The sequence below is a fragment of the Perissodus microlepis genome, chromosome 12, assembly GCF_051167445.1.
Source record: "Perissodus microlepis isolate ML-2025 ecotype Zambia chromosome 12, ASM5116744v1, whole genome shotgun sequence".
In the NCBI taxonomy this organism is placed as follows: Eukaryota; Metazoa; Chordata; class Actinopteri; order Cichliformes; family Cichlidae; genus Perissodus; species Perissodus microlepis.
Window position 1 is genome coordinate 21,048,143 of NC_140472.1, and position 24,827 is coordinate 21,072,969.

At 40.1% G+C, this 24,827-nt stretch overlaps 2 protein-coding genes across 5 annotated transcripts in view; one reads left to right on the forward strand and one right to left on the reverse strand.

Moving 5' to 3' along the window:
- Positions 1–9,678: 9,678 nt before the first annotated feature.
- Positions 9,679–20,965, reverse strand: naa35 (N-alpha-acetyltransferase 35, NatC auxiliary subunit). The gene is made up of 23 exons (XM_084945444.1): positions 20,848–20,965; positions 18,383–18,511; positions 18,201–18,234; positions 17,787–17,901; positions 17,566–17,640; positions 17,055–17,222; positions 16,648–16,714; positions 16,184–16,227; positions 16,022–16,072; positions 15,590–15,673; positions 15,084–15,198; positions 14,516–14,694; positions 13,636–13,695; positions 13,343–13,449; positions 12,709–12,775; positions 12,163–12,261; positions 11,875–12,053; positions 11,629–11,765; positions 11,408–11,475; positions 11,184–11,324; positions 10,960–11,082; positions 10,313–10,393; positions 9,679–10,095 (listed from the first exon to the last, which is right to left on the reverse strand). The coding sequence occupies exons 2-23, from the start codon at positions 18,501–18,503 to the stop codon at positions 10,036–10,038; spliced, it is 2,175 nt and encodes a 724-aa protein (XP_084801570.1). The 5' UTR covers positions 18,504–18,511; positions 20,848–20,965; the 3' UTR covers positions 9,679–10,035.
- Positions 20,966–21,141: 176 nt separating this feature from the next.
- Positions 21,142–24,827, forward strand: part of agtpbp1 (ATP/GTP binding carboxypeptidase 1) — a 30,798-nt gene continuing 27,112 nt past the window's right edge. For all 4 annotated transcript variants that reach the window (XM_084945439.1, XM_084945440.1, XM_084945441.1 and 1 more), the window contains exons 1-3: positions 21,142–21,271; positions 22,605–22,663; positions 23,798–23,928. In XM_084945439.1, the coding sequence (XP_084801565.1) occupies positions 22,632–22,663; positions 23,798–23,928 (163 nt within the window). In that variant the 5' untranslated portion in view covers positions 21,142–21,271; positions 22,605–22,631. The remainder of the gene's footprint in view (positions 21,272–22,604; positions 22,664–23,797; positions 23,929–24,827) is intronic.

Genomic DNA, 24,827 nt, shown 5'->3' on the forward strand with positions numbered 1-24,827 from the left:
AATAACATTTCACCAACTGTTACACTCCCACCATCACACTATCGCAACAGCATGTGTGATCCTAAAGGAATTTGACCCAACAATCAACTTAGCGAAGGTTAACCAATAAACATTATGTTGAGTCTTTACTCTGCTTCAAGTAAAAGTATAGTCTTATGTATGGGTCTCTCTAAAATCGTCTTAGTTGTGTGCTTCCCCTTATTGTCTCTAGTAGAGTCACCGATGAGAAGCTTAACTTTTCTGACTCTGCCGTCAGCTCCTGGAGTGACTTCCACAACTTTGGCGAGTTTCCATTGATTTCTTGAAAGACAGTCTTCTTGTAATAACACAATGTCATTTATTTTTGCATTTCTTCTGTTTTTATTCCATTTGCTTCTCTGTTGCAAGTTTAACAGATATTCCTTTCTCCACCTTGTCCAAAATACATTCGCCAAATATTGTACTCGTTTCCATCTTTTCTGGAGGTAGAGATCTTCTTTAGCGAATTCTCCAGGTGGTGGTGAGATCACTGCTGATTTCATCGTCAAAATATGGTTGGGTGTCAACGGCACCAGTCCTACAGGGTCGTTGATAGACTCTACAGTTAGTGGTCGACTGTTTACTATTGCCATAGCTTCATACATGAATGTTCTCAATGATGAAGTGTCTAATCTTGAAGCTGACTGGTCAAGAATGGATTTCAGAACATTTCTTATTGTCCGAATCTGCCTCTCCCAGACTCCTCCCATGTAGCTAGAAGCAGGTGGGTTGAAAACGAAAGTTATTCCCAGCTCTTTGACTTTCTCTTGAGTTGCTTGCGTTAGAAGCTCGTTTCTTGCACCGATAAAATTGGTGCCTTGATCACAATGCAGCTGACCTACGTTGCCACGTATTGCTATGAAACAACGGAGTGCATTGAGAAAACAGTCTGCACTGAGATCATCTAGAACTTCTATATGTATAGCTCGCGAGCACATACATGTAAACAAGAGTCCATATCTCTTCAAGTCTTTCCTCCCTTCTTTTACACAGAATGGTCCGAAGCAGTCCATACCGCTGTATGTAAATGGAGGGGTAGCTTCCAGTCTTTCTGGTGGCAGGTCGCCCATCCTTTGTTCTTGATTGCCTTTCCTGTACTTTCTACATTTGACACATTTGTATATAAATGACGATACTTCAGTACTGCAGCCAATTACCCACATGCCATTGGACCGTATCTCATTTACTGTCATCCCTCGGCCTTGATGATGCGTCTTCTCATGAAAATGTTTGATGAGCAGGTGCGACACATGATGTTTCTTTGGCAGAATGGCTGGGTGTTTGATGTTGGGATGGATTGACGCTTTTGTAAGTCTTCCTCCTACCCTCAAGATATTGTGTTGATCAAGGAATGGACTTAACTGAAGTAGCTTTGAGTGAGATGGTCTGACTTCCTCCTTATCCTTTAAGATCTTAATTTCTTTTCCAAATGCTTCTCCTTGAACTGTCCGTATGATGAACTCCTCGGCTTCTTTCCTTTCTTCCAACGTAGTACTTTCATTGGACATTTCCTTTGAGTTCTTTGCATACTTTACACGTCGTCTTAATCTTGCAATTGCTTTCACAACTCTCGTCCAATCTGAGAATTTTTCCAGTCGTTCTAAAATGGATTTCGCTTCTTTTGCCTTAACTGCGAATACTGTTGTGACTTTGAGTTCTGGATCTTCGATACTGATCTCTTTCACTTTAGCATCTTCTTTTGGTAGTTCCTTTTGCCATAAAAAACTTGGTCCTGTGAACCAGTTGGACTGTACTAGTTCTTTTGTCATGACACCACGTGACGCGTGATCTGCAGGATTTTGTTCAGAGGCAACATATCGCCATTGACTTGGTTCTGTACTTGATCTGATTCTCTGTATTCTGTTAGCAACGAATACATGAAAGCGCCTTGCGTCATTGTTAATATAACCAAGGACAACTTTGGAATCAGTCCAGTAGTACTCCTGAATATTTTGGATCTCCAATTCTCTCTTTAGAAAGTCAGCTGCTCTCGTAGCTACTACAGCCGCAGAAAGCTCCAATCTTGGAATGGTTGTCACTTTAGTAGGAGCGACTCTTTGCTTTACCCATCACAAGAGTGCACTGTACTTCTCCAAACTTGGTCACTGTTCTCAAGTATGAGCACACACCATAACCGGTTACACTGGCATCAGAAAAGCTGTGTAACTCATACTGCTTCACTTGGTCAGATGTTGATGGGACATAACAACGTGATATCTTTATGGAGGACAGGTTCTGGAGGTCTCTGAGCCAAGCTTCCCATTGAGGCTTGAGATCTTCTGGAAGCGGCTCGTCCCAGTCCAGCTTTTCCTGACACATTCTTTGGAGGAGTTTCTTACCAACTAAAATGAACGGAGCGACGAATCCAAGTGGGTCGAATATTGAGGCCACTGTCGAGAGCACTCCTCTTCTAGTGAAGGGGTTATTCTTTACAATCACTCTGAATTTAAAGGTGTCTGAGCTTACACACCATTGGACCCCTAAGGCTCTTTCTATCTTTGGCTCTCCTAGTGCCAGATCCAGATCAGTTGCTCCTGCTACACATTCTTCCTTTGGGATAGCAGCAATCACTTCCTTGCTGTTGCTAATGAACTTGTGCAGGTGCAGCTTACCCATGGCACACAGTTCTCTAGCTTCCTTTACAAGTTGAATAGCTTCTTGCACTGAATCCACACTCACCAAACTGTCGTCCACGTAGAAGTTGCGTTGCATGAACTTCACCGTGGCTTCACTGAACTTATTTTCACCTTGCGCAGCGACATGCTTGAATCCAAAGTTTGCGCATCCTGGTGAAGATGCTGCACCAAACAAGTGGACTCTCATGCGAAACACTGATGTGGACCTTTCCATGTTACCATCCTCCCACCATAGGAATCGGAGGTAATCTTGATCTTTTGGGGCAACATGAAACTGGTGAAACATGCGCTCCACGTCACACATGACAGCTACATGTCCTTTCCTGAAACGACACAGAACTCCAACAAGAGTATTTGTGAGGTCAGGTCCTGACAGGAGATGCTCGTTGAGCGATGTATTCTGGAACCTTGCAGAGCAATCAAAGACGACGCGGATCTTATTTGGCTTCTGCGGATGGTAGACGCCATGGTGAGGAATGTACCATGCTGGTTGATTATTTAGCTCAGCCTCTGGCACTTTCTCTGCGTCAGCTCTCTTTATGATGTCTTGCATGAAAGTCACGTAGTCCTTGTGGTAGCGCTAGTCTTTTCTGAGACGCCTTTCTAAACACTTCAGTCTGTGTTCTGCACAAAGTTTGTTGTTTGGCAAATCAGGTCTTTCTTGTCTGAAGGGTAGTGGCATTTCAAAGTGGCCATCTTGCCTTTGTCTTATGCCTTCTTTTACTTTGGCTAGAAACAGTAGATCTTCTTGTGACATTGACTCTTCTTCAACACTTTTTTCAACAAAGTCCATCTCTAACACATTAAGTATCTCGGCTGGAGTAAGTATTTCTTTGACTTTGTTTCTGCTTACAAAGTGAACTTCCGTTTTGAGCTTGTGAGCTGGTTCTACAGCTGGCAAGACTTGTCTAACAATAACACGATGGCTTACTCCTATTTCATCTTCACAATCACCTTCAGAGTCACTGTAGCCAATGATGCTCCAGCCAAGCAGAGATTTCTGTGCAAATGGCTGGTCTCGATCACCACTGACCACCGCTAGAGGGAGCAATGCTTGAGGACAGTTATATCCAATCAGTAGTCCAACTTCACAATCAAGCTTGGGAGCCATCCCCTTTGATAAATGTTTCAAATGTGACCAGTTCTCTGCTGTTTTGTTTGTGGGAATATGTGATCTGTTAGCAGGAATGTAGTCTCTGGTATAGGTTGTTGGTAGTTTGATTCTCGTTTCAGAGTAAATGCCTCTTACTTGTAAGTCCTTTAACTTGCTGCTTGAAACAACCTTTGTTTTGGACGTTATAGTGGAAATCTTGAGTTTAACTGGCTCTAACATGGTGTTGAGCGACTGAGCTGTGTCTTTCAAGATGAAAGTGGTGTCACTTTGAGTATCGAGCAAAGCATACACCAACTTTTCATTCTCTGGTTCATCCACAGTGGATACATAAACTGGGATAACTGAGGAAGTACAACCTTTTGACTTTTGTTGCACAACTCTGTTGGATGTAACTTGGTTAGATACTTGCTCTTGTACTTCAGAAACCTCTGTTTCCTGGTTAGCCTTAAATTGTTGTTGGCTATTCTTTCTTTGTTCCTTGTCTCTTTTCTCTCTGTCTTGATGTAGACAAGTTGGGTGAGGCTTTTGGCATTTGTCACACACACTTCTGGAAGTGCAGTTCTTAGAGTTATGACCAGTCTTGAGGCAACCAAAGCACAGTTTTTCAGACTGCACAAACTTTACTCTCTCTTCAACTGACTTGTCCATTATCTTGCGACATTTCTGAAGCGTGTGACCAGGTTTCTTACAAAAGAGACATGTGACATTTGTCCTTTCACTAGAGCTTGTACTAAGTGACTTAGCATTCAGCATGTAGTTTCTTTTGGGCTTGTCTTTGAATGCATGCTTGTCTTGTTCAGTTGGCTTTATTGCAGGCAGAGAAGTGATAGGATTACATGCAATTCTTGCTTCTTTATTCAGGAATTTGACAAAATGACTAAAATCTGGGAACATTCTGTGTTCATCTTGAAACTCTGTCACCGTTCTGTTCCATCGTGCACTTAGCCAATCAGGCAGCTTTGCAGCTATCCTCTGATTTTCCACGCAGTCATGCAAAACTTGTAAACCTTGAACATAAGGTATGGCTGACTCAACACTGCTTAGAAAATCTGCAAACTCACGTAGATCTTTAGTGTCTTTGTTGTTAATTTTTGGCCATGACTGAATCTTGTCACGATATGATTTGCCTATCACAAAGGGATCTCCAAACCTGTCGTTGAGTATCTCCCAGGCAGCATGATAAGCGGTGTCTGTTCCAACCAGAAAATGTCCTTCAATAGCCTTCTTCGCTGAACCTCCAACATACTTTCTCAGGAAGAATAGCTTTTCTTGAATTGGCAGATTCTTGCAGTCAACTAATGTTTGAAAAGACAACTTCCAGTCATTATACTGCAGCGGATCACCTGTGAAGACTGGAGGCTCTGGGATTGGGATTCTGTTTGCAGTGATAGCTTCAGCGAGCATCCTTACAAGATCAGTGGAGGGCGTTTCATTTGCACTACGAATTGCTGTTTGAGGAACAGAAGCTTGGAGAGGTGCAGTTTGTTGCGGAGCTCTAACTTGAGAGGGGATGAATGGTTTCGAGTTCACATTTGGAAAGCTTGGTTGTGGGAAGGAACTATCTTGTCTTACTTGGGAATGAACAGGAGATTTGTCTTCATCCTCACTGTTCACACTTTCAGCATACACCTTCAGTCTTGCTTGTGCTGCATTACGCTTTTGCAATTCTCTCAAAAGTTCCACTTCCTTTCTCTTTTCATCTAACCTTGTCTTTATTGAGGTGCTCTCAGTTAGAAATTGAGCTATTTTCCTTGCATCCTCAACTTCAAGTTCTCTGATTTCTTCCTCACACTGATGCTGTGTTTTCATTATTTTAATGACTTCTTCTGTAGCTGCTACTTCAGCTGCAGCTTCTTGTCTTTGTTGTAGTGTGACCAGAGATGATTGCTTTGACATCCCAGAGATAGACCTTGACTTATATGTGATCCTTGAAGAAGCGCTGGATGAACTGCTGTCATACACGGACTCTGAATCAGGCCAGGGTATACTATTTGGATCACCATCTTCTTCTAAAAGGCACCGAGCCTTTGCTCTGGCAGTTTCACTGATAGCCATGCACACATCACATCTTCTGCGGATTTCAATATCAGGACTTTGTATTTTTCTGATCTCATCATGAATGTTACAGATGTCAGTCATACTAGTGTCTATAACACTTACAGCTTCAGATATTAACTCAATGTCTTTACTCTTCACCATTCTTTTAAATAAGTTTATGTGGTATTTCCACTTCTTGTAAACTCGCTCAAAATTGTTTGTCAAGTCATTTAACTTGGCTTCTTGTAAGGATTGTCCCTTTTCAGTGAGAGTGCGTGTGCGCTGGCTTCTGCGTAAGCTTTCTGACTGTGTGCCTTCAGTAAATACTGAGCACTGTGGAGTTTCTTCTCCATTTGTCTGCTCTTTACTTTCATCATTTTGAAAATTATCATCAGCACTTTCTTCTTCAGTGGGCTGTATTGCATCTTCATTTTCATCTGCCATGTTGTCTTAATAGTATTTTCACTTGACTTTAACATTTACTTGATAAATCTTGATTTTAGCTGCTCCTTAATATGAAAGGTCACTTTGAATTTCAAATGGAACTGAGGCTTCATAACAATTTACAAGTGCTTTGTTACTTCCAAGACACGGACTTTTGTGCTTGCTTGATTATCTTTCACTGGTTAGCTTGCTTCTTTACGTATTCAATGCATTTCCTGGAGCATGTGATACTTCTCTTGCTAGTAGCTTCTCTTGCTAGTAGCGTCTCTTGCTAGTAGCTTCTCTTGCTAGTAGCTTCTCTTGCTAGTAGCTTCGGTCCAACCATCTCGTTGCCTTCTCCGGGGCAGTGGAGTGTTCTACTATGCCGGCTTGTACACATACACGAGAGACACGAGAGTTCTTCTTTACTGATGTTTACTGTGCTTCTCTTAACGTACAGGTACACTGTAGAACTGGTGAATACAAATGTACAAGAAAATTATATTTCAGCATTAAAACATATTACAATATAAAATTCACAAAATATAAACAAACATACCACTTTGGCCTGCAAGTAGACAAACCGGTGTAACTGGAACTTAGGGCTTATTTCTTCTTTCTTAGCTTGACTTTTACACGGCTAGACCGTCACCATGCGCAGCTTCTCTGACCTTACTTCCCAAAACAGGAAGTGACCTCTGCCCTTACCTTATACTTACAAAATTAACTGGTTACTTTCCATGTATCAAATTAACTGTACACCAATCCAGTAGGCAAAAAAGGAAAATGTTAACATGCTCAACACAAAAATAAAACATACAAAATAAAATGCGTTAGTTACATTATCATTACAAGAGCTCCGCCTAGTGGTCAAATAATAACATTTCACCAACTGTTACACAAAGTTTGGCCCAACAATCACAAAGGCCCGGTCTCCTCTGTTTTTTAGCCTGCTTCTGGGGACAACTAGAAGCAACATCAGCTGACCTGAGGGTTTTATTTGGAGTGTTTTTAGTTAAAAGGTCAGAGAGGTATGACGGAGGTAATCCATTCAGAGACTTAAACACAAGCAATAACATCTTAAAATCAATTCTACAACGTTCTGGAAGCCAGTGCCACTTAGTGGCCATCTGTCTTTGAGACATGTTTTATTTTTTCAAGGACTGGATATGCAGTCAGCTCACTCTGGATACTGATTACAAAGCTTGAGAGGAAATCATCTGTCAACAAGCTTCCTCAATTTACTGAGGATGAAACCTGAGATGGTACAATGATCATTTTTTATTTATTTTCCAAAAAATAATTAAATTACAGACAGACTGAAAGTCCATGCTGTTTAAAAATTTACAGTTCAAGGTGAACCCCACAAAGGTTCGTCTCACATCTGCTAAAAAACATCAAGATGATCCCTGAGACTTTTGGGAAACTATTCTGCGGACTGACGAAGAAAGCTGAACTTTTTGGAAGGTTTGAGCCCTGTTAGTTAGTGTAAAACTGGCACTGCATAAAAATGAGATCATATTAACAGTCAAACGCGGTGGTGGTAGTGTGATAGTCTGGGTCTGCTGATGACCTGCTGTGATTGATGGCACCATGAATGTTGATCTCTACCAGAAAATCCTGAAGGAGAATGTCCGGCCATCAGTTTGTCCCTTGAAGCTCAAGCACTCTTGGGTTACGCAGCAAGTCCACCTCTGAATGGCTTAAAAAATAAATAAAATGAAGGTTTCAGAGTGGCCTAATCAAAGTCCGGAGTTAAATCAGATTTAGATGCTTTGGCATGATTTTAAAAGGGCCACTCATGGTTGAAAACCCTCCAGTGTGGCTGAGGCAATTTTCCAAAAAAGAGCGGGCCACAATTCCTCCCTCTCGCCCAGAGACGAGAAAGACTCATAGTCAGTTAAACCAAATGCTTGATTGCTTTACTCAGGCAATCTTTGTCTTATCCTGAAATTTCTTTGATGATCTGAAACATATGAGTATGACAAATATGCAAAAAAATAAAACAAAATAATGAAGCAGGTAAATACTTTGTTGCAGCACTGTATTAATATATTTTTGTCTTCTTGTGATGTGTGATGATGGCTGTGGTGTTCTCGTGTTAAATAAAAGGGGTAGGCCTTGATGGTTCCTGGCCTGTAAAATAGGAGTACCATTACTTTTCAAACAGAGGGATAGATCTTCAAAATATTTAAGCTTGAGAAAATTAAATTTTCTCTATATTTAGTGGCATTCAAACTATCACTTTATTACCACAGGTCTTCACTCTGCACGCATGACTCTTTGGGCTTAAATTGTAAGAAATATACATTTAAAATGACAGAAAGCTCTGGTATCTCATTGCCCAGATTGTTCTGAAAATAGAAAAATGAAAAAAATTAACTGACAGAATGTCTTTCTTTTTTTTTTCTGTGAAAACACTGTAAAGCAAATTTAAAGGGGAGATTTAGTGGCATGTTCATCGCAGGGTGTTTAGCCAATGTAAAAATGTAGTTTGATCTTTTGGTTTGTGAGTCTTTTCCACAGCATGTCTTCTATCCTGTCTTCCTTCTCTCACCCCAACCGGTTGCAGCAGATGGCCCCGCCCCTCCCTGAGCCTGGTTCTGCTGGAGGTTTCTTCCTGTTAAAAGGGAGTTTTTCCTTCTCACTGTTGCCAAAGTGCTTGCTCATAGGGAGTCATATGATTGTTGGGTTTTTTCTCTGTATATATTATTGTAGGGTCTATCTTACAATATAGAGCGCCTTGAGGCGGCTGTTGTTGTGATTTGGCGCTGGATAAATAAAATTGAACTGAATTGAGCTTCAGTTGTTTTGTGTGTATATTGTATGAGTGTAGACATGTTCATAGATAAACATTCATATTTTGGGATTATATGTTGAACTCTGAACACTGATTTACAAGTTATGGAATCTGAAATAAGGGAGTAGGAACAAGTCAGTGTAAACTTCATCCTACTCCTTTTCGAGCATAAACATTGTGTAGAGAGATACTGTGACAACTTGATGTCTATACTTTTGTCTGTTTTTTTCTCTTATTTTAGTTATCTTGACATCCTCAAAATAAAACTATTCTATTCTAAAAAAAAAAACCCAAAACATAAATTAAATAGTAGAGAGTAAAAAAACCCAGCAACTTTCTGTCATTAAATTGTTTATTAAATTGATATTTATGTTGGTGCAGTATGCATGGCTGTGGGGGAAGATCCTTCCCAAAACGGCAAAACTTATGAAAGTACAGCTAAAACACCCCAATTATTTTTTTCTTCCAGATTGTCAGATCTTGGGCCTTATGCTTCACACCTCTGTTTTACAGAGACTGCACATTGTATTGTCAAGTTTTCAATCTGACTTAGTCCAGTAATCACATAAAGTCAGGGACAATAAGCTTTAACAGGACATCATTTATAGATTCAACGCTGTTCCTCAGATAAACATGCAGACACATACAAAAAAGTTTCATATGATTTAATGATATGAACCTATTATCATTACAGCACTCTTTATAAGCATTCGCAAGACTTGTTCTTCAGGCAGCATCCATCTGCCAGGTCTTTGCACAAAAGCACATCGGCTCTTCTGTAACACACACACAGAAATACAAATGTGCATACTGTCACTCATTGAGGTCCAGTGGTGAGTTCTCTGGTTTCATCTCTCAGAAAGGTGAGAAAAGAGTCAGGTGCAGACACTCCTGTGCATGGCGTTACAGTTAAATGTGTCACACAAACTGTTGGACGAGGTCTGGGTCAGGGCCGCTGCACACCCGTTCAGGTGAGGAACGCTGTCACCCTGTGGCTCGGGGCGGGATCAAATAATCTTCACTATGGGGAAGTACTTATGAGCTGAGAAGTCAAACTCTGGGAGCACCTGAGGATAAAGAAATGTATAGCTGCATTAAGAGAAGCACAATGCAACCAATATGTACACAGTTAGTACTTTTTTAAATATCAACTACTCCTATTTAAATTATCAAATGCATTTGTTTGATTCTTTTGGTTTGAAGCTTAAAAGATCTACGTTGTATTAACTGTAAATGCAGACACAAACACAAACAATAATACAAGTAATGTGAGTAATGTGTTACCTTGGTTTCCTTCTTATGACCTCCAGCCAGTAGTTTCATAACTACAATATTAGGTTTGGCCACCTTCAGTATACGGTTCACCTGTTATCAAAGAGTGATGAGTGGTTATAGAACAAGACAAGAAAAGGTGCAGATAAGATATCATTGTATAAAATTGAAAACCACCCCAAGATAATTACATACACCATTGCTTTTATGCATCGCAGCCACATTATAGAGCAGTGTGTTCAAACCAAGGGACAGTCACTGGAGCTAATGATGCTAACGTGTCGATGTTCGGACAAAGGCAGCTGGAGCAGATCAGTATCTTTAAGGCCTCACCGTCACTACTTTGAATCTATAAACTGGCCTTCTGCACTGTGTGTATGCTGCTGGTGCCTTTTGGAGCATCTGTGATGAATTATGTGACTAAAATTATGGCTTACTGGGTGATAAAATCCATCTAGGAAGTTTGTGTTTCAGTTTTGTTGATTGACAGAGCAGTATTTTATCAATTTACTCATTTGTTCATATGGGCATCTATCTAGCTAGTAATAGCTAAACGTAGGGCTTCAGAGTCTTAATCTCAAGAGTTTTACTTCCTAACTAAACAAATGCTAATGAACATAAACCGCTGTATTTATTTCACAGTATTTTGACTTTCTGACCTCCGGATCGGGACTGGGCACATTTTCAAGGATGAGCTTTGCCTGCTGAAAGTGTTTGCTAGCTGCCAGATAGAGGTCTGCAGAGCCTGGTGGAGGATTGTATTTCTTCAGATCAGACATCTCCTGAAATAGGCAAGAAGAGGAGAAACATTTTAAAAAGAAAGTGGAATATTTAAAAAAAAAAAAAAAAAAAGATGAATTAGGCCCATAAAAAGACACAGTACCTTGAACTGGATGTAGTGCACAGGTGGAGGGGTGACCACACTGTTGAAGGGGGCGAAGCGATGCTCATAGCGAACCTGCTCGCTGTCCAGTTCAAACTGAGGCTTACGCACCTTCCCATCCATATCCAGAGCTACCATCGTCTGAAGAGAAAGGCCGGGAAAGGGCATGTTACACTTTGTTGTGCCAAAAGTGGCCTAATAAAGGCCATTAATTTTATGCCTACCTTGTACATGCCAGCACACATGTTCTGGTATGCTTGACTCATGGTAATCTCCTTGCTGAGAGGGCGAACTGAAGAAAATCAGAAACAATAACTTCAGTGCTCTTTGGAGAAATATCGACAGGATGACGCCACTTATACAATGAATTGGTCATTTCTGATTAGACTTCAGTTTGTATGTTGTGGTTATCCGCTTCAGATAAAAGCAACACAACAAAATGTACCTTTCTTCTTCTTCTTGGTCTTTTTGCTGCTGCGCCCTTTCAGCTGCTCCTCTAGAATCCGCTCTTCTGCCATCTGAGAGGAGTCAGCTCTGCTTAGAGTGGACATCAGCCACGCATAAAGGAACTCTGACAGGTACCTACAACCAAAACAAACACATGCTCATTTACAGCAAACCTGCACCCAGGTTATGTGGGAGAGAGAGAGTTCAGCTTCTGCCAGTAATTCACAGAGGCATGCAATCTTACCAGTAAATGTAATAGTATTCATGCATGCTGTAAAGCTCCAGCTCAAAGCCACTCAGCAGGTACTGAATCATGATCCTCAGGTTATGATAGAGGATCCAGGTCCCAAGACAGGCTAGATGCTGTCGTTGAGGCTCCAGTTTCATCAGTAAGCTATGCAGAGCTGCATCCACCTTCTCAGCCTGTAGAGCACAAAGAAAGAGTTCTGAGGTTGCTTGATGAATTTAGAGAAACTGCCTGTAGCACGAACTGCAAAGACAGCTAATTTGGATGAACGTAGCTGCAGCTCACTTCATCTTGCAGTGTGGCAAACTCTTCAAGAATGTGTCCCAGCTTGTCTCTCTGTCGAGCACGGTTGTGTCCGTGGATCTGGATGAGGCTGCAGAAAGGCTATGGGGAAAACACTCAGTTCAGTTCATATTACGCCAGTTCAGTCAAAAACAGTCACCTCAAAGCCCTTCATATTGTAAAGACTCGATAATATTAGAAAGAAACCCTAACAATCAGACGACTCGTTATGAGCAACCACTTGGCAACAGTGGGAAGGAAAAACTTCCTTTTAACAGGAAGAAACCTCCAGCAGAACCATGCTCAGGGAGAGGGCAGCCATCTCCTGCAGCAGGTTGGGGGTGAGTGGCAAGAGAAAATGAATACATGCAACAATCATAAACATAATCCATTATAGGGATGAACGTTTGTGATGTTTATATTTTATTACACATAAGTCTCCACGGTGGAAACACATGTCTATGTCTACTTTCATACGATTTACCTCTAAGTCAGCTATAATAAAAGATGACTTAGATATAGAGACTTTGAGCCACAGCAATAACATACCCTGGAGCAGTGTGTAACAAAAGAGTCAATGTAGTCCTTCGCTTGGTGATTGTTGAAGAGACAACACCTGGAGAGACAGAGGTACATCAACACATGTGACAAGGTCAATCTGAGCCAAACAAAGGGACTGTTGTTCTGTAGCTTAGCTTCTGAATTGTCTATTTGAGGTTTACAACCAGAACTCACACACTGCAGTGCGTTCAGAGTAAGTGTATCCAGTAGCTTAACTGCAGGCCAAGGGGTTTTAAAATGATCACTGTTATATGATATCTAATCACTTGTTATCATTTATTATACAATATCAGTGTGTTCAATGTTTCCACTGATGATCAGATGTTAAATAAGTGGTTACGATATTTGACTAGTTTATAAAGGATATTGTTATTAAGTGTTTTAAATCCGATCACATCATATCTCATTTCTCACCGTGTTTCATTTCAGCCTACAGTAATGTCATTATTGTGTCATATATATCCTGATATTTTTCTGTTGCACCAACTATCCTCTGACAGTAGAAAGGTTAAAGTAATCAATACAGGTAAAAGCATGTTGTAAACCTCAAATCACAGCTAAGCTAGAGACAAAACAACAGACCGACTAATCTCATTTAGTATTTAAAATAAACACAACTTACTTGTATGAGAGGACTGGTGGGCTTACAAAGTACCTCAGAGCATCTTTAATCATGTCTTGCATCAGGTGGGTGCCAAACACTTTTTTATTATCTATCAGGAATGTAGTCTGGATTGATGGGAAAAAAATGAAATGTAGTTTCATTTACTTTTTTATTAAATACTCCATAGTATCTATGGAGTATTTATATCTATGCAAGTATTTTTCATATTTGCATAGGTCGTATCTACACGGATCACCAAAATAAAACCACAGGTACATTTGAAAGATTTAGGAAAGCAAGTACTCATCTACCTGAAGAAGAGATCTGGAGAGTACACAGGGAGACTGCTCACTGAATTCACAGAAGAAGTCCTGGTAAAAACATCAGCAACAACAAAACACAATCTTTAAGTTATCATAGAAGAAACTTTATAATTAGAGCCCGAGCACGAAACGTGCGAAGGCTGTTTGTTATTATTATTTTGTCCAATGAATTGCCTTTTTGAAAGTCTTAACATAGTCATAAATTCATGAAATTTGGCACACGGTGAAAAATAAGATATTTTATTGGTTTGGAACAGCTGTAGACATGAAACTTGGTACACACGTGTAACATACAAAGACCGACAAAAATGTCCAGGGGCCCATCACCCCAAACCCAACAGGAAGGGGTGATGTCGTGGCGGCACGCCACATTTCGATCATTCGCCACGAAACTGCTGTAACTCAAAAACGAATTGAACAAACTCTACCAGACTTGACAGGCATGAGGAGAGTCTGACTCTGAACAGATTGATATACCATTTGTCAGCGATAGTTTGAGCGCCGCCTAGTTGGAACAGGAAATGCGCAGTAGCTTATAATCATTATCAAATCTAGATTAAATTTTAATAGGTGGTTCCAGTGTGACAAACTGTTAACTGGGATACTTTGTCGACACCTAGTGGGCACAGAAGGTGTTGGGCATGGCTCGATGGTGCCAGAGTGCGCGGGCTATCTCAGTGCTGCTTGCAGCTTTAATTTCAATTTATATTTCCAACTGGACACACAAATCCCCTTTGGGAAGGGCATCTGGTTCATAACTGAAACAGTCTAGTTTTAGAAGAAACTTTCTAATGTCCTGAAAAGCTTGTTTATAATAAAACTTAATAAAAAATAATGCATCAAGACAAACCTCAGGAAATGTATTTACCAGTATGCCATGTAGGTTGGTAGTGTTGATCACGTCACAAACAGTCTTAATGCGCTCTATAAGCTTGCTGAAATACGCCACCATGTCCTCCCTCTTAATGATTTTGGCGTAGCGAGGAAAGGTGGGTGGCAGCAATCTCTGGTTGACTAAAGGCTCAAAGCCCATCATGATGGGGTGGTCTGCAGCAATCACAGGGAACAAAACTAATCACAACATAAATTAAAGACATGAACACAGGTCACATTTGAAAAAAAAATGTAACTGAATCATCTTTTTAAGGACTTGCCAAACCAAAGTAAATGAAAAGAAGTTGATTTTTTCAGTTCTGTGTGAGGAAAACTGTTAGTGTAGACAAGTTACATCCAGTGTGGACTTTAGGTTGCCATTAGGATGACTTAACTGGACATCTGGAGCCTCAGAATGATTATTTTATGCTCAAATACTTTAATTACCCATTTTCTAAACATATCTTTTGCAGCTGTAGCTGAGCAGTTGGCTTGCAAATTGCAAAAAAAGGCTTAACTTGTACTCTTCCACTTAACAGATTAAACGTGAATGTGCGTGCTACCTCCTTTAGTGGTGTCATTTTGTGACTGGATGCCATGCTGAATGCTGGAATGAATGGGGGATAACAGGTCAGCTGCCTGTGCCACGAGCTTCTGGGCCTCGCTCACTGAGCTGGTCTGATAAAGACACAAAACAAAACACTTACTAACAAGCCCCCTTATCAACAAAAGTATATATAGTTTGTAAATATCACAGTTATACATAAACATCAGGGTTTTTCTAACACATCAAAATTTCGTCCTCAGAAGAAAATCATCAGGATTGTTAAAAAACAAACTTCCTCCATTAGTCTTTGTTTTGTTTTTAAGATATTTTGCTTCATTTACTCATATTTTTGTTCAGAAATAAAGGAAACATGTTAGATAAGGTAACTCATTTCCTCAGCTACATGTGGACTACTTGCCTTTACATGTGTAGTCACAAGAAAAACTCTGTTTATATGTAACGCATGCAGTAAACAGAATCAGTCTCTATCTGCTGCTGGGCTTTTGTCGATATGTGCATTACCTCTTTCTTGGTAAAGGCGATCAGTGCAGTCAGTAGAAGGCGTGTGAACTTTATTCTATTGAATAGTGCCAGACACTGTTGATGCTGAAAAAAACAAAGCATGGGAGAACATTGCAGAGCTATTAATACACCTGTTTTTTTTTAAAGACTGCTCAGAAAAGTCCATTTTTGGGTCTCCTTGTTTTTTCCCTTCCTTTCTTTATATAACTATATAACTGAAAGAGCTGGAAATTCCAGAGCTGAGTCTTTAAGAGGTCATGTGAGTCCCACACTCTTTATTGACACAGAGATATAGCCGGTAGTGAGATATGACTCAAAAGGTATAAATTACAAAGAAACGCGAGATAATTTGTTCCTGGAGTTAAAGAAAATGCCTCTAGAAAAAAAACTGTTGCAAAAACTCAACACAAATGCGTGAATGATCTCACTTACCTCCAGCTCAACCTCCGGGTTTCGCTGCTCACCTTGTCGACTGCGCGTACTCTGACGGAGCACAAAATAACCCAGAAACATTGCATGTCAGAAAAGCTTTTGCATTATCAGTGCTTCATTGAAATGGCAATAGCCTTTACTTAAAGCAACAAGAATAATTACCTTAACTTTCCTCTGTAATTCATCTTCTACATCTTTCAGCATACCTGAAGGGATTAATACGCCGTGAGAGATGAATGATTACAGTGTCTGCCTGTAATTGCTTTAGCTGTCTACACTGTAGTTGATGCTGCAGACTAAAGCCCAATCCCAATGTGTACACACTGCTTCATAAACTTGGATGTGTGTTTATGCTAAAACCACGAGGGCCTACTGTCAAAGTATCAAGTGTTCTTTGGCAGAGATTTTTAAACCTTGTCGCGTGTCTACATTTCTGCAGATGCTGCCTGAGGGCATTACCCACAAAAAGTCCCAAACACACAATCCTAGGCCTCAAACTGACTTACTCAATGTGTGCTCCTGTGCACTCGAATGGTATCATTTAGGTTGTTAAGAGTTTCATTTTTATGCTTTAGGTTGGAGATTGATATTGAGCCTTACTCAGTTATGACTGGAAGTCTTCATACCTGTCACCCGCAGATCTGTGACATTATTAGCCATCTTAAAGCCATAGGTCATGGCCTGGAAATCCTCCTGCATAAAGAAATATAAAATAAAAATCACCATTCAGACATATGACAGTTTTATAAATGGGCTACTACGAGAACAACTTTTCAAACAAATAGATTTAAACAACACACATTTGCAATCAAACTATAGCTCTTTGGGACCTGAAATGCTACACTGAGCTCCATCTTTCAGATATCTCAATTTTTACACACAACTTACTCACAGCTTTTTCTTTCCCACCTGGGTTTTTTTTGTGTTGGTCCATGATTTTAACCTGCTATCTGTTCTGACTTCATGTCCACATTGAAACGTGCAGTACCACAGTAACCAAACATTTACTGACTGACAGCAGAAAACTGATCACCTCTTCAAACACAGCAGCCTTGTTGACCTTTTCCCGGGAAATGTCACACACCTTCAGCAAGCCCAGGGCAAAAGCTTTGAGGGCTGGCTCCTCAATCAGGTCAGGGTTGTGAACATAGAGGCAGGTAAACACAGTCTGAGCCAGTGAGTGGCCCTCCAACCATGTTATCTACATATACACACATATTAAAAAACACAAACATGCATACATAAATATGTCTTGATCAGTGAGTCCGCAGTTTGAGTCATCGCTGGCTCGACCTGTATCAGTAATCTCTCCAAAGCTTATTGTGTTTCTCAAATTTTACATTCTAATAAAGACAAAAATGGCATAAAAATGTTAAAACAGCTACAAATACAGAATATAGATTAAGCTAATACTACTGCAGCAAACATTTTCCAATCCAGTCACATTTCAGAAAATCTGCAGTACAAAGGAATTACAGGGGGCAGCACATTACTTAAACATAACTTTCAAAATTTTGCCTTATAATAAGCAAAAGCTAATTCACCAAACAGCAGAAACAGGTGTCGATGATCCCGATGAGTTCAGGAAGACTGAGGTCTTTGACCTTGATGGCACCCTCCTGGAACAAAGAAAGAGCAAAATAAGGTGGTTAAATGTGTTTTATATACAAAAACAAATGAAACTAAGCTCTGAAAATTTTAATCTAGGATTACATTATATCTCTGTCTGTATACTGTTTTCATTCCATGAAAAAGAGATCAGTACCTTAATAGCTTGCTCAAAATTGAGCACTTTCCTGTTGACCTGGTTTCCGATCATTCCCGCATCCATCTTAGGATCCATCATCTCTATAGCTGACATGGCTTCAAACAAGCCAAACCTGCAGCAGAAGTAAAACATTTTTGACCTCTGTAACATTTTTTCTGTGTTCACTACATAAAAACACTGACAATATTTATGGACCGATCCAAAAATGAATGCAAATATCAACCCAATTAAATTCAAAGTCACTTGTGGCAAAAACATTAGAAGCTTTCATTATAATTACTCCGCGCAGTCAATGTTTTGAACTATGACTTTGGGACATGAAAACTTTTTTAATTGAGGATCTGTGCAGCAGTAAGATGAAAAGGTCGTTTCTAATTTGAGGGACTCAAAAAAGCACTTTGGTGTACTCACAGCTTGTCATGAAGCAACTCTCCAAGGTTCAAATCTGCATGAATAAAGGATGACAACATGGAAGGAGAAACACGTCAGTCCCTTTTTTTAACTGCACACACACACACACACACACACACACACACACACACACACACACACACACACACACACACACACACACACACACACACAGTCCTTACCTTTGCAGGCGCTTTTGAATTCATGTGTAATATCAACCCAGTTGGCGTTGTTCTTCATCTTTTCTGGGATACCCAGCCCCCAGCCAGTGTCATCATCATCAACTGCTGATTTCATCACCATGGTGACAGCTTAAGACACATAGATAAACATTACATTAAATTAACCATTGCATGCCAATGTAAAGCATTTTGCTAAGTCATCCATCCAACTGCCTAGCCAACTTAAAAGTTCAGGGAGGCAGTGAGGGGGCCAGCAGCCTCTGTGTTTCTGTGTCTCTGTGTTAGCATCACAACGCTAACACAGAGATGCAAACAACCATAAACTCTACTTGCACAACTACACTTAATGCCAATTTAGAATCAGCAATTAACATACAGTTGGTGGGAGGACACCAGAGCACCCAGAGGAACCCCACAAAGACACATGGAGGATATGAAAAAAACAAACAAACACACACACATAAAGCTCCAAATCTGCAATGTCTCCACACTTTTTCTTTCCTTTACTGAAAAGAAAGATTTATTTTCCTATATAAAAACATTTTTTCTCATTTTTGTATTTATTTATTATTTTAATAACAGATATAGCCATGCTTGTACCTGATGAATTCTAGCTCAAAGTTAGTACTAGGTCCTTGTTATAATTAGCTCAGCTAATGGCATAAGAGTTACACTTGATTAAGAGGTTTCTTATCTTATTAGGTTTTCCTTGCTGAAGTGAAATCATATTTTCCTCAGGTCATAGGCTAACAAAATTCTAATTCTTGAGACAATGTAGGTTCAATATCCCTAGGATTAGTGGGGTTAGGTTAGCTGGTGTTTGGTGTTTAGTGTGATTGTGAGTGTGAATGGCTGTCCGTCTCTCTGTGATAACCCTGCAACAGACTGGTGAGCTGTCCAGGGTGTACTCTGCCTCTTACCCTATGGTAGCTGGGATGGGTTCCAGCCCCCCACAACCATAATAAGGAGGGGAAGCAAATGGATGGATGGATCTTCAGGACGTATTTCCACTAACTACATGAGCAGAATCATCCACGTAAAGGATTCAGGTTCATGAGACACAGCCTGAGGCATGTCATTAATATAGATGGAAAAAAATAATGAACCTAAAATAGATCCTGTTATACCATGAATAACATGGGGTGACCTTTAAGAATCATTATTTAATTCTACATAATATTTTCTTTCCAGTAAAAGTCTTGAACCACCTCAGATATTTACATAGATTTCCTGTGTGGATTAGAGAAAATCCGAAGTAAATTAAAAATTGTTTTAAAGTCATTAAATATGTATACTGTACAATGATTCCACAGTGGAAAAAGAAGAGTTCAAAGAAGTTATCAAAAGCCCAAAATTACCATGACATTCATGCCCATAACGAATGTATGTAAACTTCTGACCAAAACTATATTGGCTCTATATTGCCTGAAGAGTAGAATAACCTACAGTTTCAAAAGACCTCTGAAGGTAGTGTATATTATACTGTATATTAAATATAATTTTATTACCGAGCTATGAAAGGTTAGTATGAGTAAAGTACCTTGGCCTAATAATAAAAAACATAAACATTTAAAACGTCATCATGCAGTGTAACAGTTATAACACAGCTCAAAGTTAACGTACAGTAAGAAAGTGAATGTGATCCAATGTAATAATATAATTCATTGATCAGTCATAAAGCTTGTTTTTTGCTTCTCAGCATTAAAACTGCAATGCATTATTATTTTTCAACTGGAAATGTGTCAATTTATGTATGTTCTTAAAAGCTTTTACGCATTTTTGTTTACATTAGATCTTGACTCATTGAAGTTTGACGAGGCTGATCTAAGCTAACAACAGAGGATTAACATGCGAGCTGACTTGAGAAGCTTGTTATGGCCTAAAATGGTGTAAACTGCACTCCAGAGTGCCCTGGAAAGTCTCAGCCGTCAACACTAATGAACTGATGTGGGTCAGGGAGAGTTGAAACCATTTTTAAATGACTGGTTCATTCACCTGTAACATATATAACGTTTAGAGGACATATAAGAGGCAACACTGGTAATCACTTGTATAGATGCCTGAATAAAAAGCCTATCAGAAATCGATATTACCCGATTAAATGCCCGTAAAATGATCAATGAGATAAGTAGTAACTGTTTGTCTCCTAACATATACATTTTTGAAACTAATAACATGGATGTCAAAAGGTCACCTAAGTTTACACAGTCCTCAAAAGCGTACTAAAACTCTTAGGCAAGATACACAATTTTAAAAGACACGAGATGGTGTGAGTTAGCTATCACCAATCGTCACATTAGCTAGCTTTACCGTGTGCAAACAAGCTAATGTTGCCGACACTGGGTGTTCTCTGTGAACAAAAGCTGCTTATGGATGTTTTAACAGGTTAATCCATTCCACTCAGGCATATAAAATAAGAAGACTGTTACTTAGAAATTATACTTTCGCTGTAAATCAGCACGTACCTTACTATATTGTATTAACCATGTAGCTAATCAAAGATCCCCCCGAAGACTGTAAAGATTGGCGCACATGAATTACGTCATCAGCAGCAGAGATAGGAAATGTAGTCCTGTGAACGCCAAGCCTAACGGAACGCTTATGGCTTAAAATCAGACCAGTGATGATATAAAACGATTTTTGAGTTTTAAGGATTCAGTGAGCTAATTTACGATGTTCATATCGTAGCATTAAATGCCGCTTACACCACGCGCAAAGACGTAACCACTCTCGCGGTGCTCACTAACTGCCCCCTCTAGTTGTGTCTGTTCTCATCTCATCATCATCATCATCAGGGCGTTTCAACGCTCTGGAGCACAGTAGCTGTCGCCTCTTATCTCGCAACTAGTCCTCCCCCCTAAACGGGACAACAGCTCCTTTTTCATACAGGTTTGTACATCTTCTCTTTTGTGTTGCTATTCTAAAGAACCACTGCTTCAGCTAACATCTACTGTGTGCCGTTTTTGTTAGCATATTCTTCAGTTAGCTAGCCTGCTGGCGCAGACAGCCAGTCGTTAATGAGTGACTAGCCCAGCAGGTGCAGCGGCCACCAGCTTCAGCTAGGTTGTCTGACTTAGCATCTTGTAAACATGTACCGTACAGAGGCTTGCCTAGCTGTTTGCCTTTTCACCAATAACCCGCTAACATGACAACCCCCGTGAGCTGGTGCAATGAGAGCAATGACCCTGGTTTCTTAAAGGATTTTGGATCGGGGATTGTGAAGTATCCCTATAGGGTTATTTCGACTTGTTTACAGCAGTCTTGTGTAAGCTGACCTCTATAACATGTCAGATTTCATAACTGCTTGAGCAAATTTTAAACGTGTACATGGTCTGACCTCCAGTTTCATCTTTGCTCTTCTTTAGCCCGTTTGTAACAAAGGCGTGACCATAGATTGTGCTGTCACTCTTAGATTAGGCTCTATCCTTTTGGTAAAACGGGTGATGGGCATGTAAGCTTTGCAAAAGTCTCGTTAAGGAGTAAAGGTGTTTTTTACTTATTTACCTTCAATTCTAAAGTAATGAAGTGTTTTAGTGTGGACATTTCTAGCACATTATAACGTTATTACAAAACTCCCTTGTGTTTAAAAATAATGTAGTAAATGGCATTAGGCACCAGTGATGACCACGGTCTAACACATGTTTGTGACCCATCTTATCTCAGCCCATAAATGCTTCTGTTTTGAAAGTGCAGCACACTAACTCGTCCAGTCTTCTTGGATTCACCTGCTCATCCGTTTCGGTTAATGATACCGCACTAAGTTGACTTGTTTAACGTGCTTTCAAACCTTGTGCTCACATTACCTTGACTGCGACTGTTTTGTATGGATATCTGAGATGAGTTGAACAGCTCCTTTTGTTTTGTGTGAAATCAGTTGAGAGGTAATGTGTCCCCCAGGTGGTCCCAGCATGCACTGCTGGGCAGATACACAGAGGACAGGTTTTTAGTCTGCTGCGGTGCAGCTGCATATTTGCAGACTAATGGCTTCTCTGCTCAGTGTGTCCCCTAAGTTGACAGCTTCTTGTCTGTGGGGTGACCTCACAAGGCATGCGTACACTGTAGCCAGGGACACTTAACTTTTCTGTGAAATGGTTTGGCATAGTAGCAAGCCTGGCTGCAACAGAGGGAGTCCAGTGGGGTAAAGGTTGACATGCTTGTTTCTAAAATGGTGTTGAAAACCTCTTCCTCTTCATATCTAATCTACATGTTCTTTCACTTGCAGATGACTTGAAATGTTGATGTAGTAAAAATGAACAAGCCCAAAATGGCCACAGAGAAGGGGTGAGTTGATTTGCATTCAGAAAGCAAATAAAAATGTCATTACAGATGTGAACACAAACAGGCATGGGGTTTGTGATGTTTGTGCATGTGTTTCTGATTGAAAGCTGCTCTGTCACTGCCATCTGTTCACACTCACCCTCTCGTGCCCTCTCTCTCTGTCTCAGTGAGCCTTTAGTGTTATGATGCACTTCCACTTTTGTTCTGTTTTACCTTGTTAAGACTCTTCGCAGAAGGGTTTGACCCTGCTTTTCTTCTTGTGCAACAGAGCAGAGACTGATAGATAATTAGCGGACCTTGCTTGAAACAGCCATTCGATATGTCAAGACTGAAAATAACAGCTGTCCTTAATGCTGAGGAAATATACTTTGAAAAACCTTCGGTGTATTTTGGCTTTCCAAAATCTTTTTTTGTGTGTGTGTCTGTGTTCGTCATAGTGATTAATGTAGTATGTTTATTTAGGCTTTCTATTTTTTGTTCTGTGTTTTCCTTTTTCTGTTTATACACTATTCTTCCCTCACTCCTGACATTTTTTGCTATTCTGTATTTAGCATACACTTTCTCTGTCTCTCTCCTTTCTTCTCTCTCTGTCTTTATAAGGACATATAAGACATTTTTGCTCCCCTGGGTAGAATCAGGGTCTTGATTCTCTGTCCAGTATTTGCCGTTGCTGTACCAACAACGGACCTCTAACCTCGAGTTTCCAGCTGAGTGCTACTGAGCTAAGATTATAAGAGGAGGACGGATCAGTGCTCCAGAAATGAAGTGAAACACAAAGAGACAGCTTTGTTGAAAAGCTTTAATAAATGCATTTTAGAGTCATATAGTCATAGACTGCCAATTTGTAATCAGCGGCACTGCTAAAAGTAACATGGAAAAGGCTGTTTTTATTGGATGCTTTCTAAAAGTGGGCTAAGACACACTTGACTCAGTGTGAGTATATGAGGTCACTGCACATATTAGATCATGCTTTACATTTGTTTTCCGGTGCCAACTGCACATTGTGATTAATAACATTAGCCTTTTCCCATAATTGAGGGCACAGTTGATCATCCTGTGTGTTTTTTGTTGTTGTTGTTTTTTCTTGATTTTTTTTTTAACATACGACTGAATAAAACTGATTTTATTTGTTACAAGGGTTCCCAGTAACTCCAGGATAGTGATGCTCCTGGGCCAACTGGAAAGGATGAATGGTGAGGCCATGGTCAGGGATGTCGAAACAGCAAGACAGGTCACTACAAAGATCCTTCATCTCATACAGACACAGGGTAAGAATGTGTGCAAACATGCACAGTGATACATGTAATCTCCTGAACTCCGGTATAGTTTTGTTATCTTGAGCCAAGTGCGATCTCAGTGAGCAGTCCTGGCCTTGAATTGCATTGCTGGCAGTGGAAACAGCTGCAAAATATTCAGGCACTGTAAACAGCAGTTCCTTGCAATTTGCAAAGTGATTTGTTTGGATTGTGTAAGCAAGTATTCGACATTATTGATCAGAGGTTTTTGATCACCTCCATATTTTTGCTACAAATGTTCCCTTGGACTCGCGATAAGCTGCTTAGAATTAGGAGGTCAAAGGTTCCTGTGAAATCACTTTTTTTAAACTCAAGAGTTAATGCACTAGTTATGACAAGAGTTTAACAAAATGTTTAATGCCATAGAAGCATGATGTGATGCCATTATATAGCTGAATGGGTCAAAGGTTTGCGTCACTGTTGTGTAATAATTTTTTGCAAAAACATTTTTCAGGCCATTAATCAAGGTCACAGCTGAGGAGTGGTCACATTTGGTCATATGCTTAACCATGACAGAAACTTTGGTTCTGTCCATACATCCATTTTCTGCTTCTTATTTGGCTCTGGGTCATGAGGCCACCGGTCTAAGCAGAGAAGCCCACACATCTTTCTCCACCTGTCCTCTACAGTTCCTCCAGGTTCCTTCTCAATTTGTTCCCAAGTCTGATAAGAGATATAATTTCCCTCATTGTGTCTTGGGTCCTCCTGGTAGGACATTTCTAGGACGCATCCTGGTGAGATACCTGAACCACATCAACTACATTCTTTCAAAGTGCTGGAGTAGCTGCTGTGCTCTGAGCCCATCCCTTTCCTCACCTTATCTCTATGGCTGAGCCTAGACATTCTACAGACGTTTATCATGGGTAGATCAG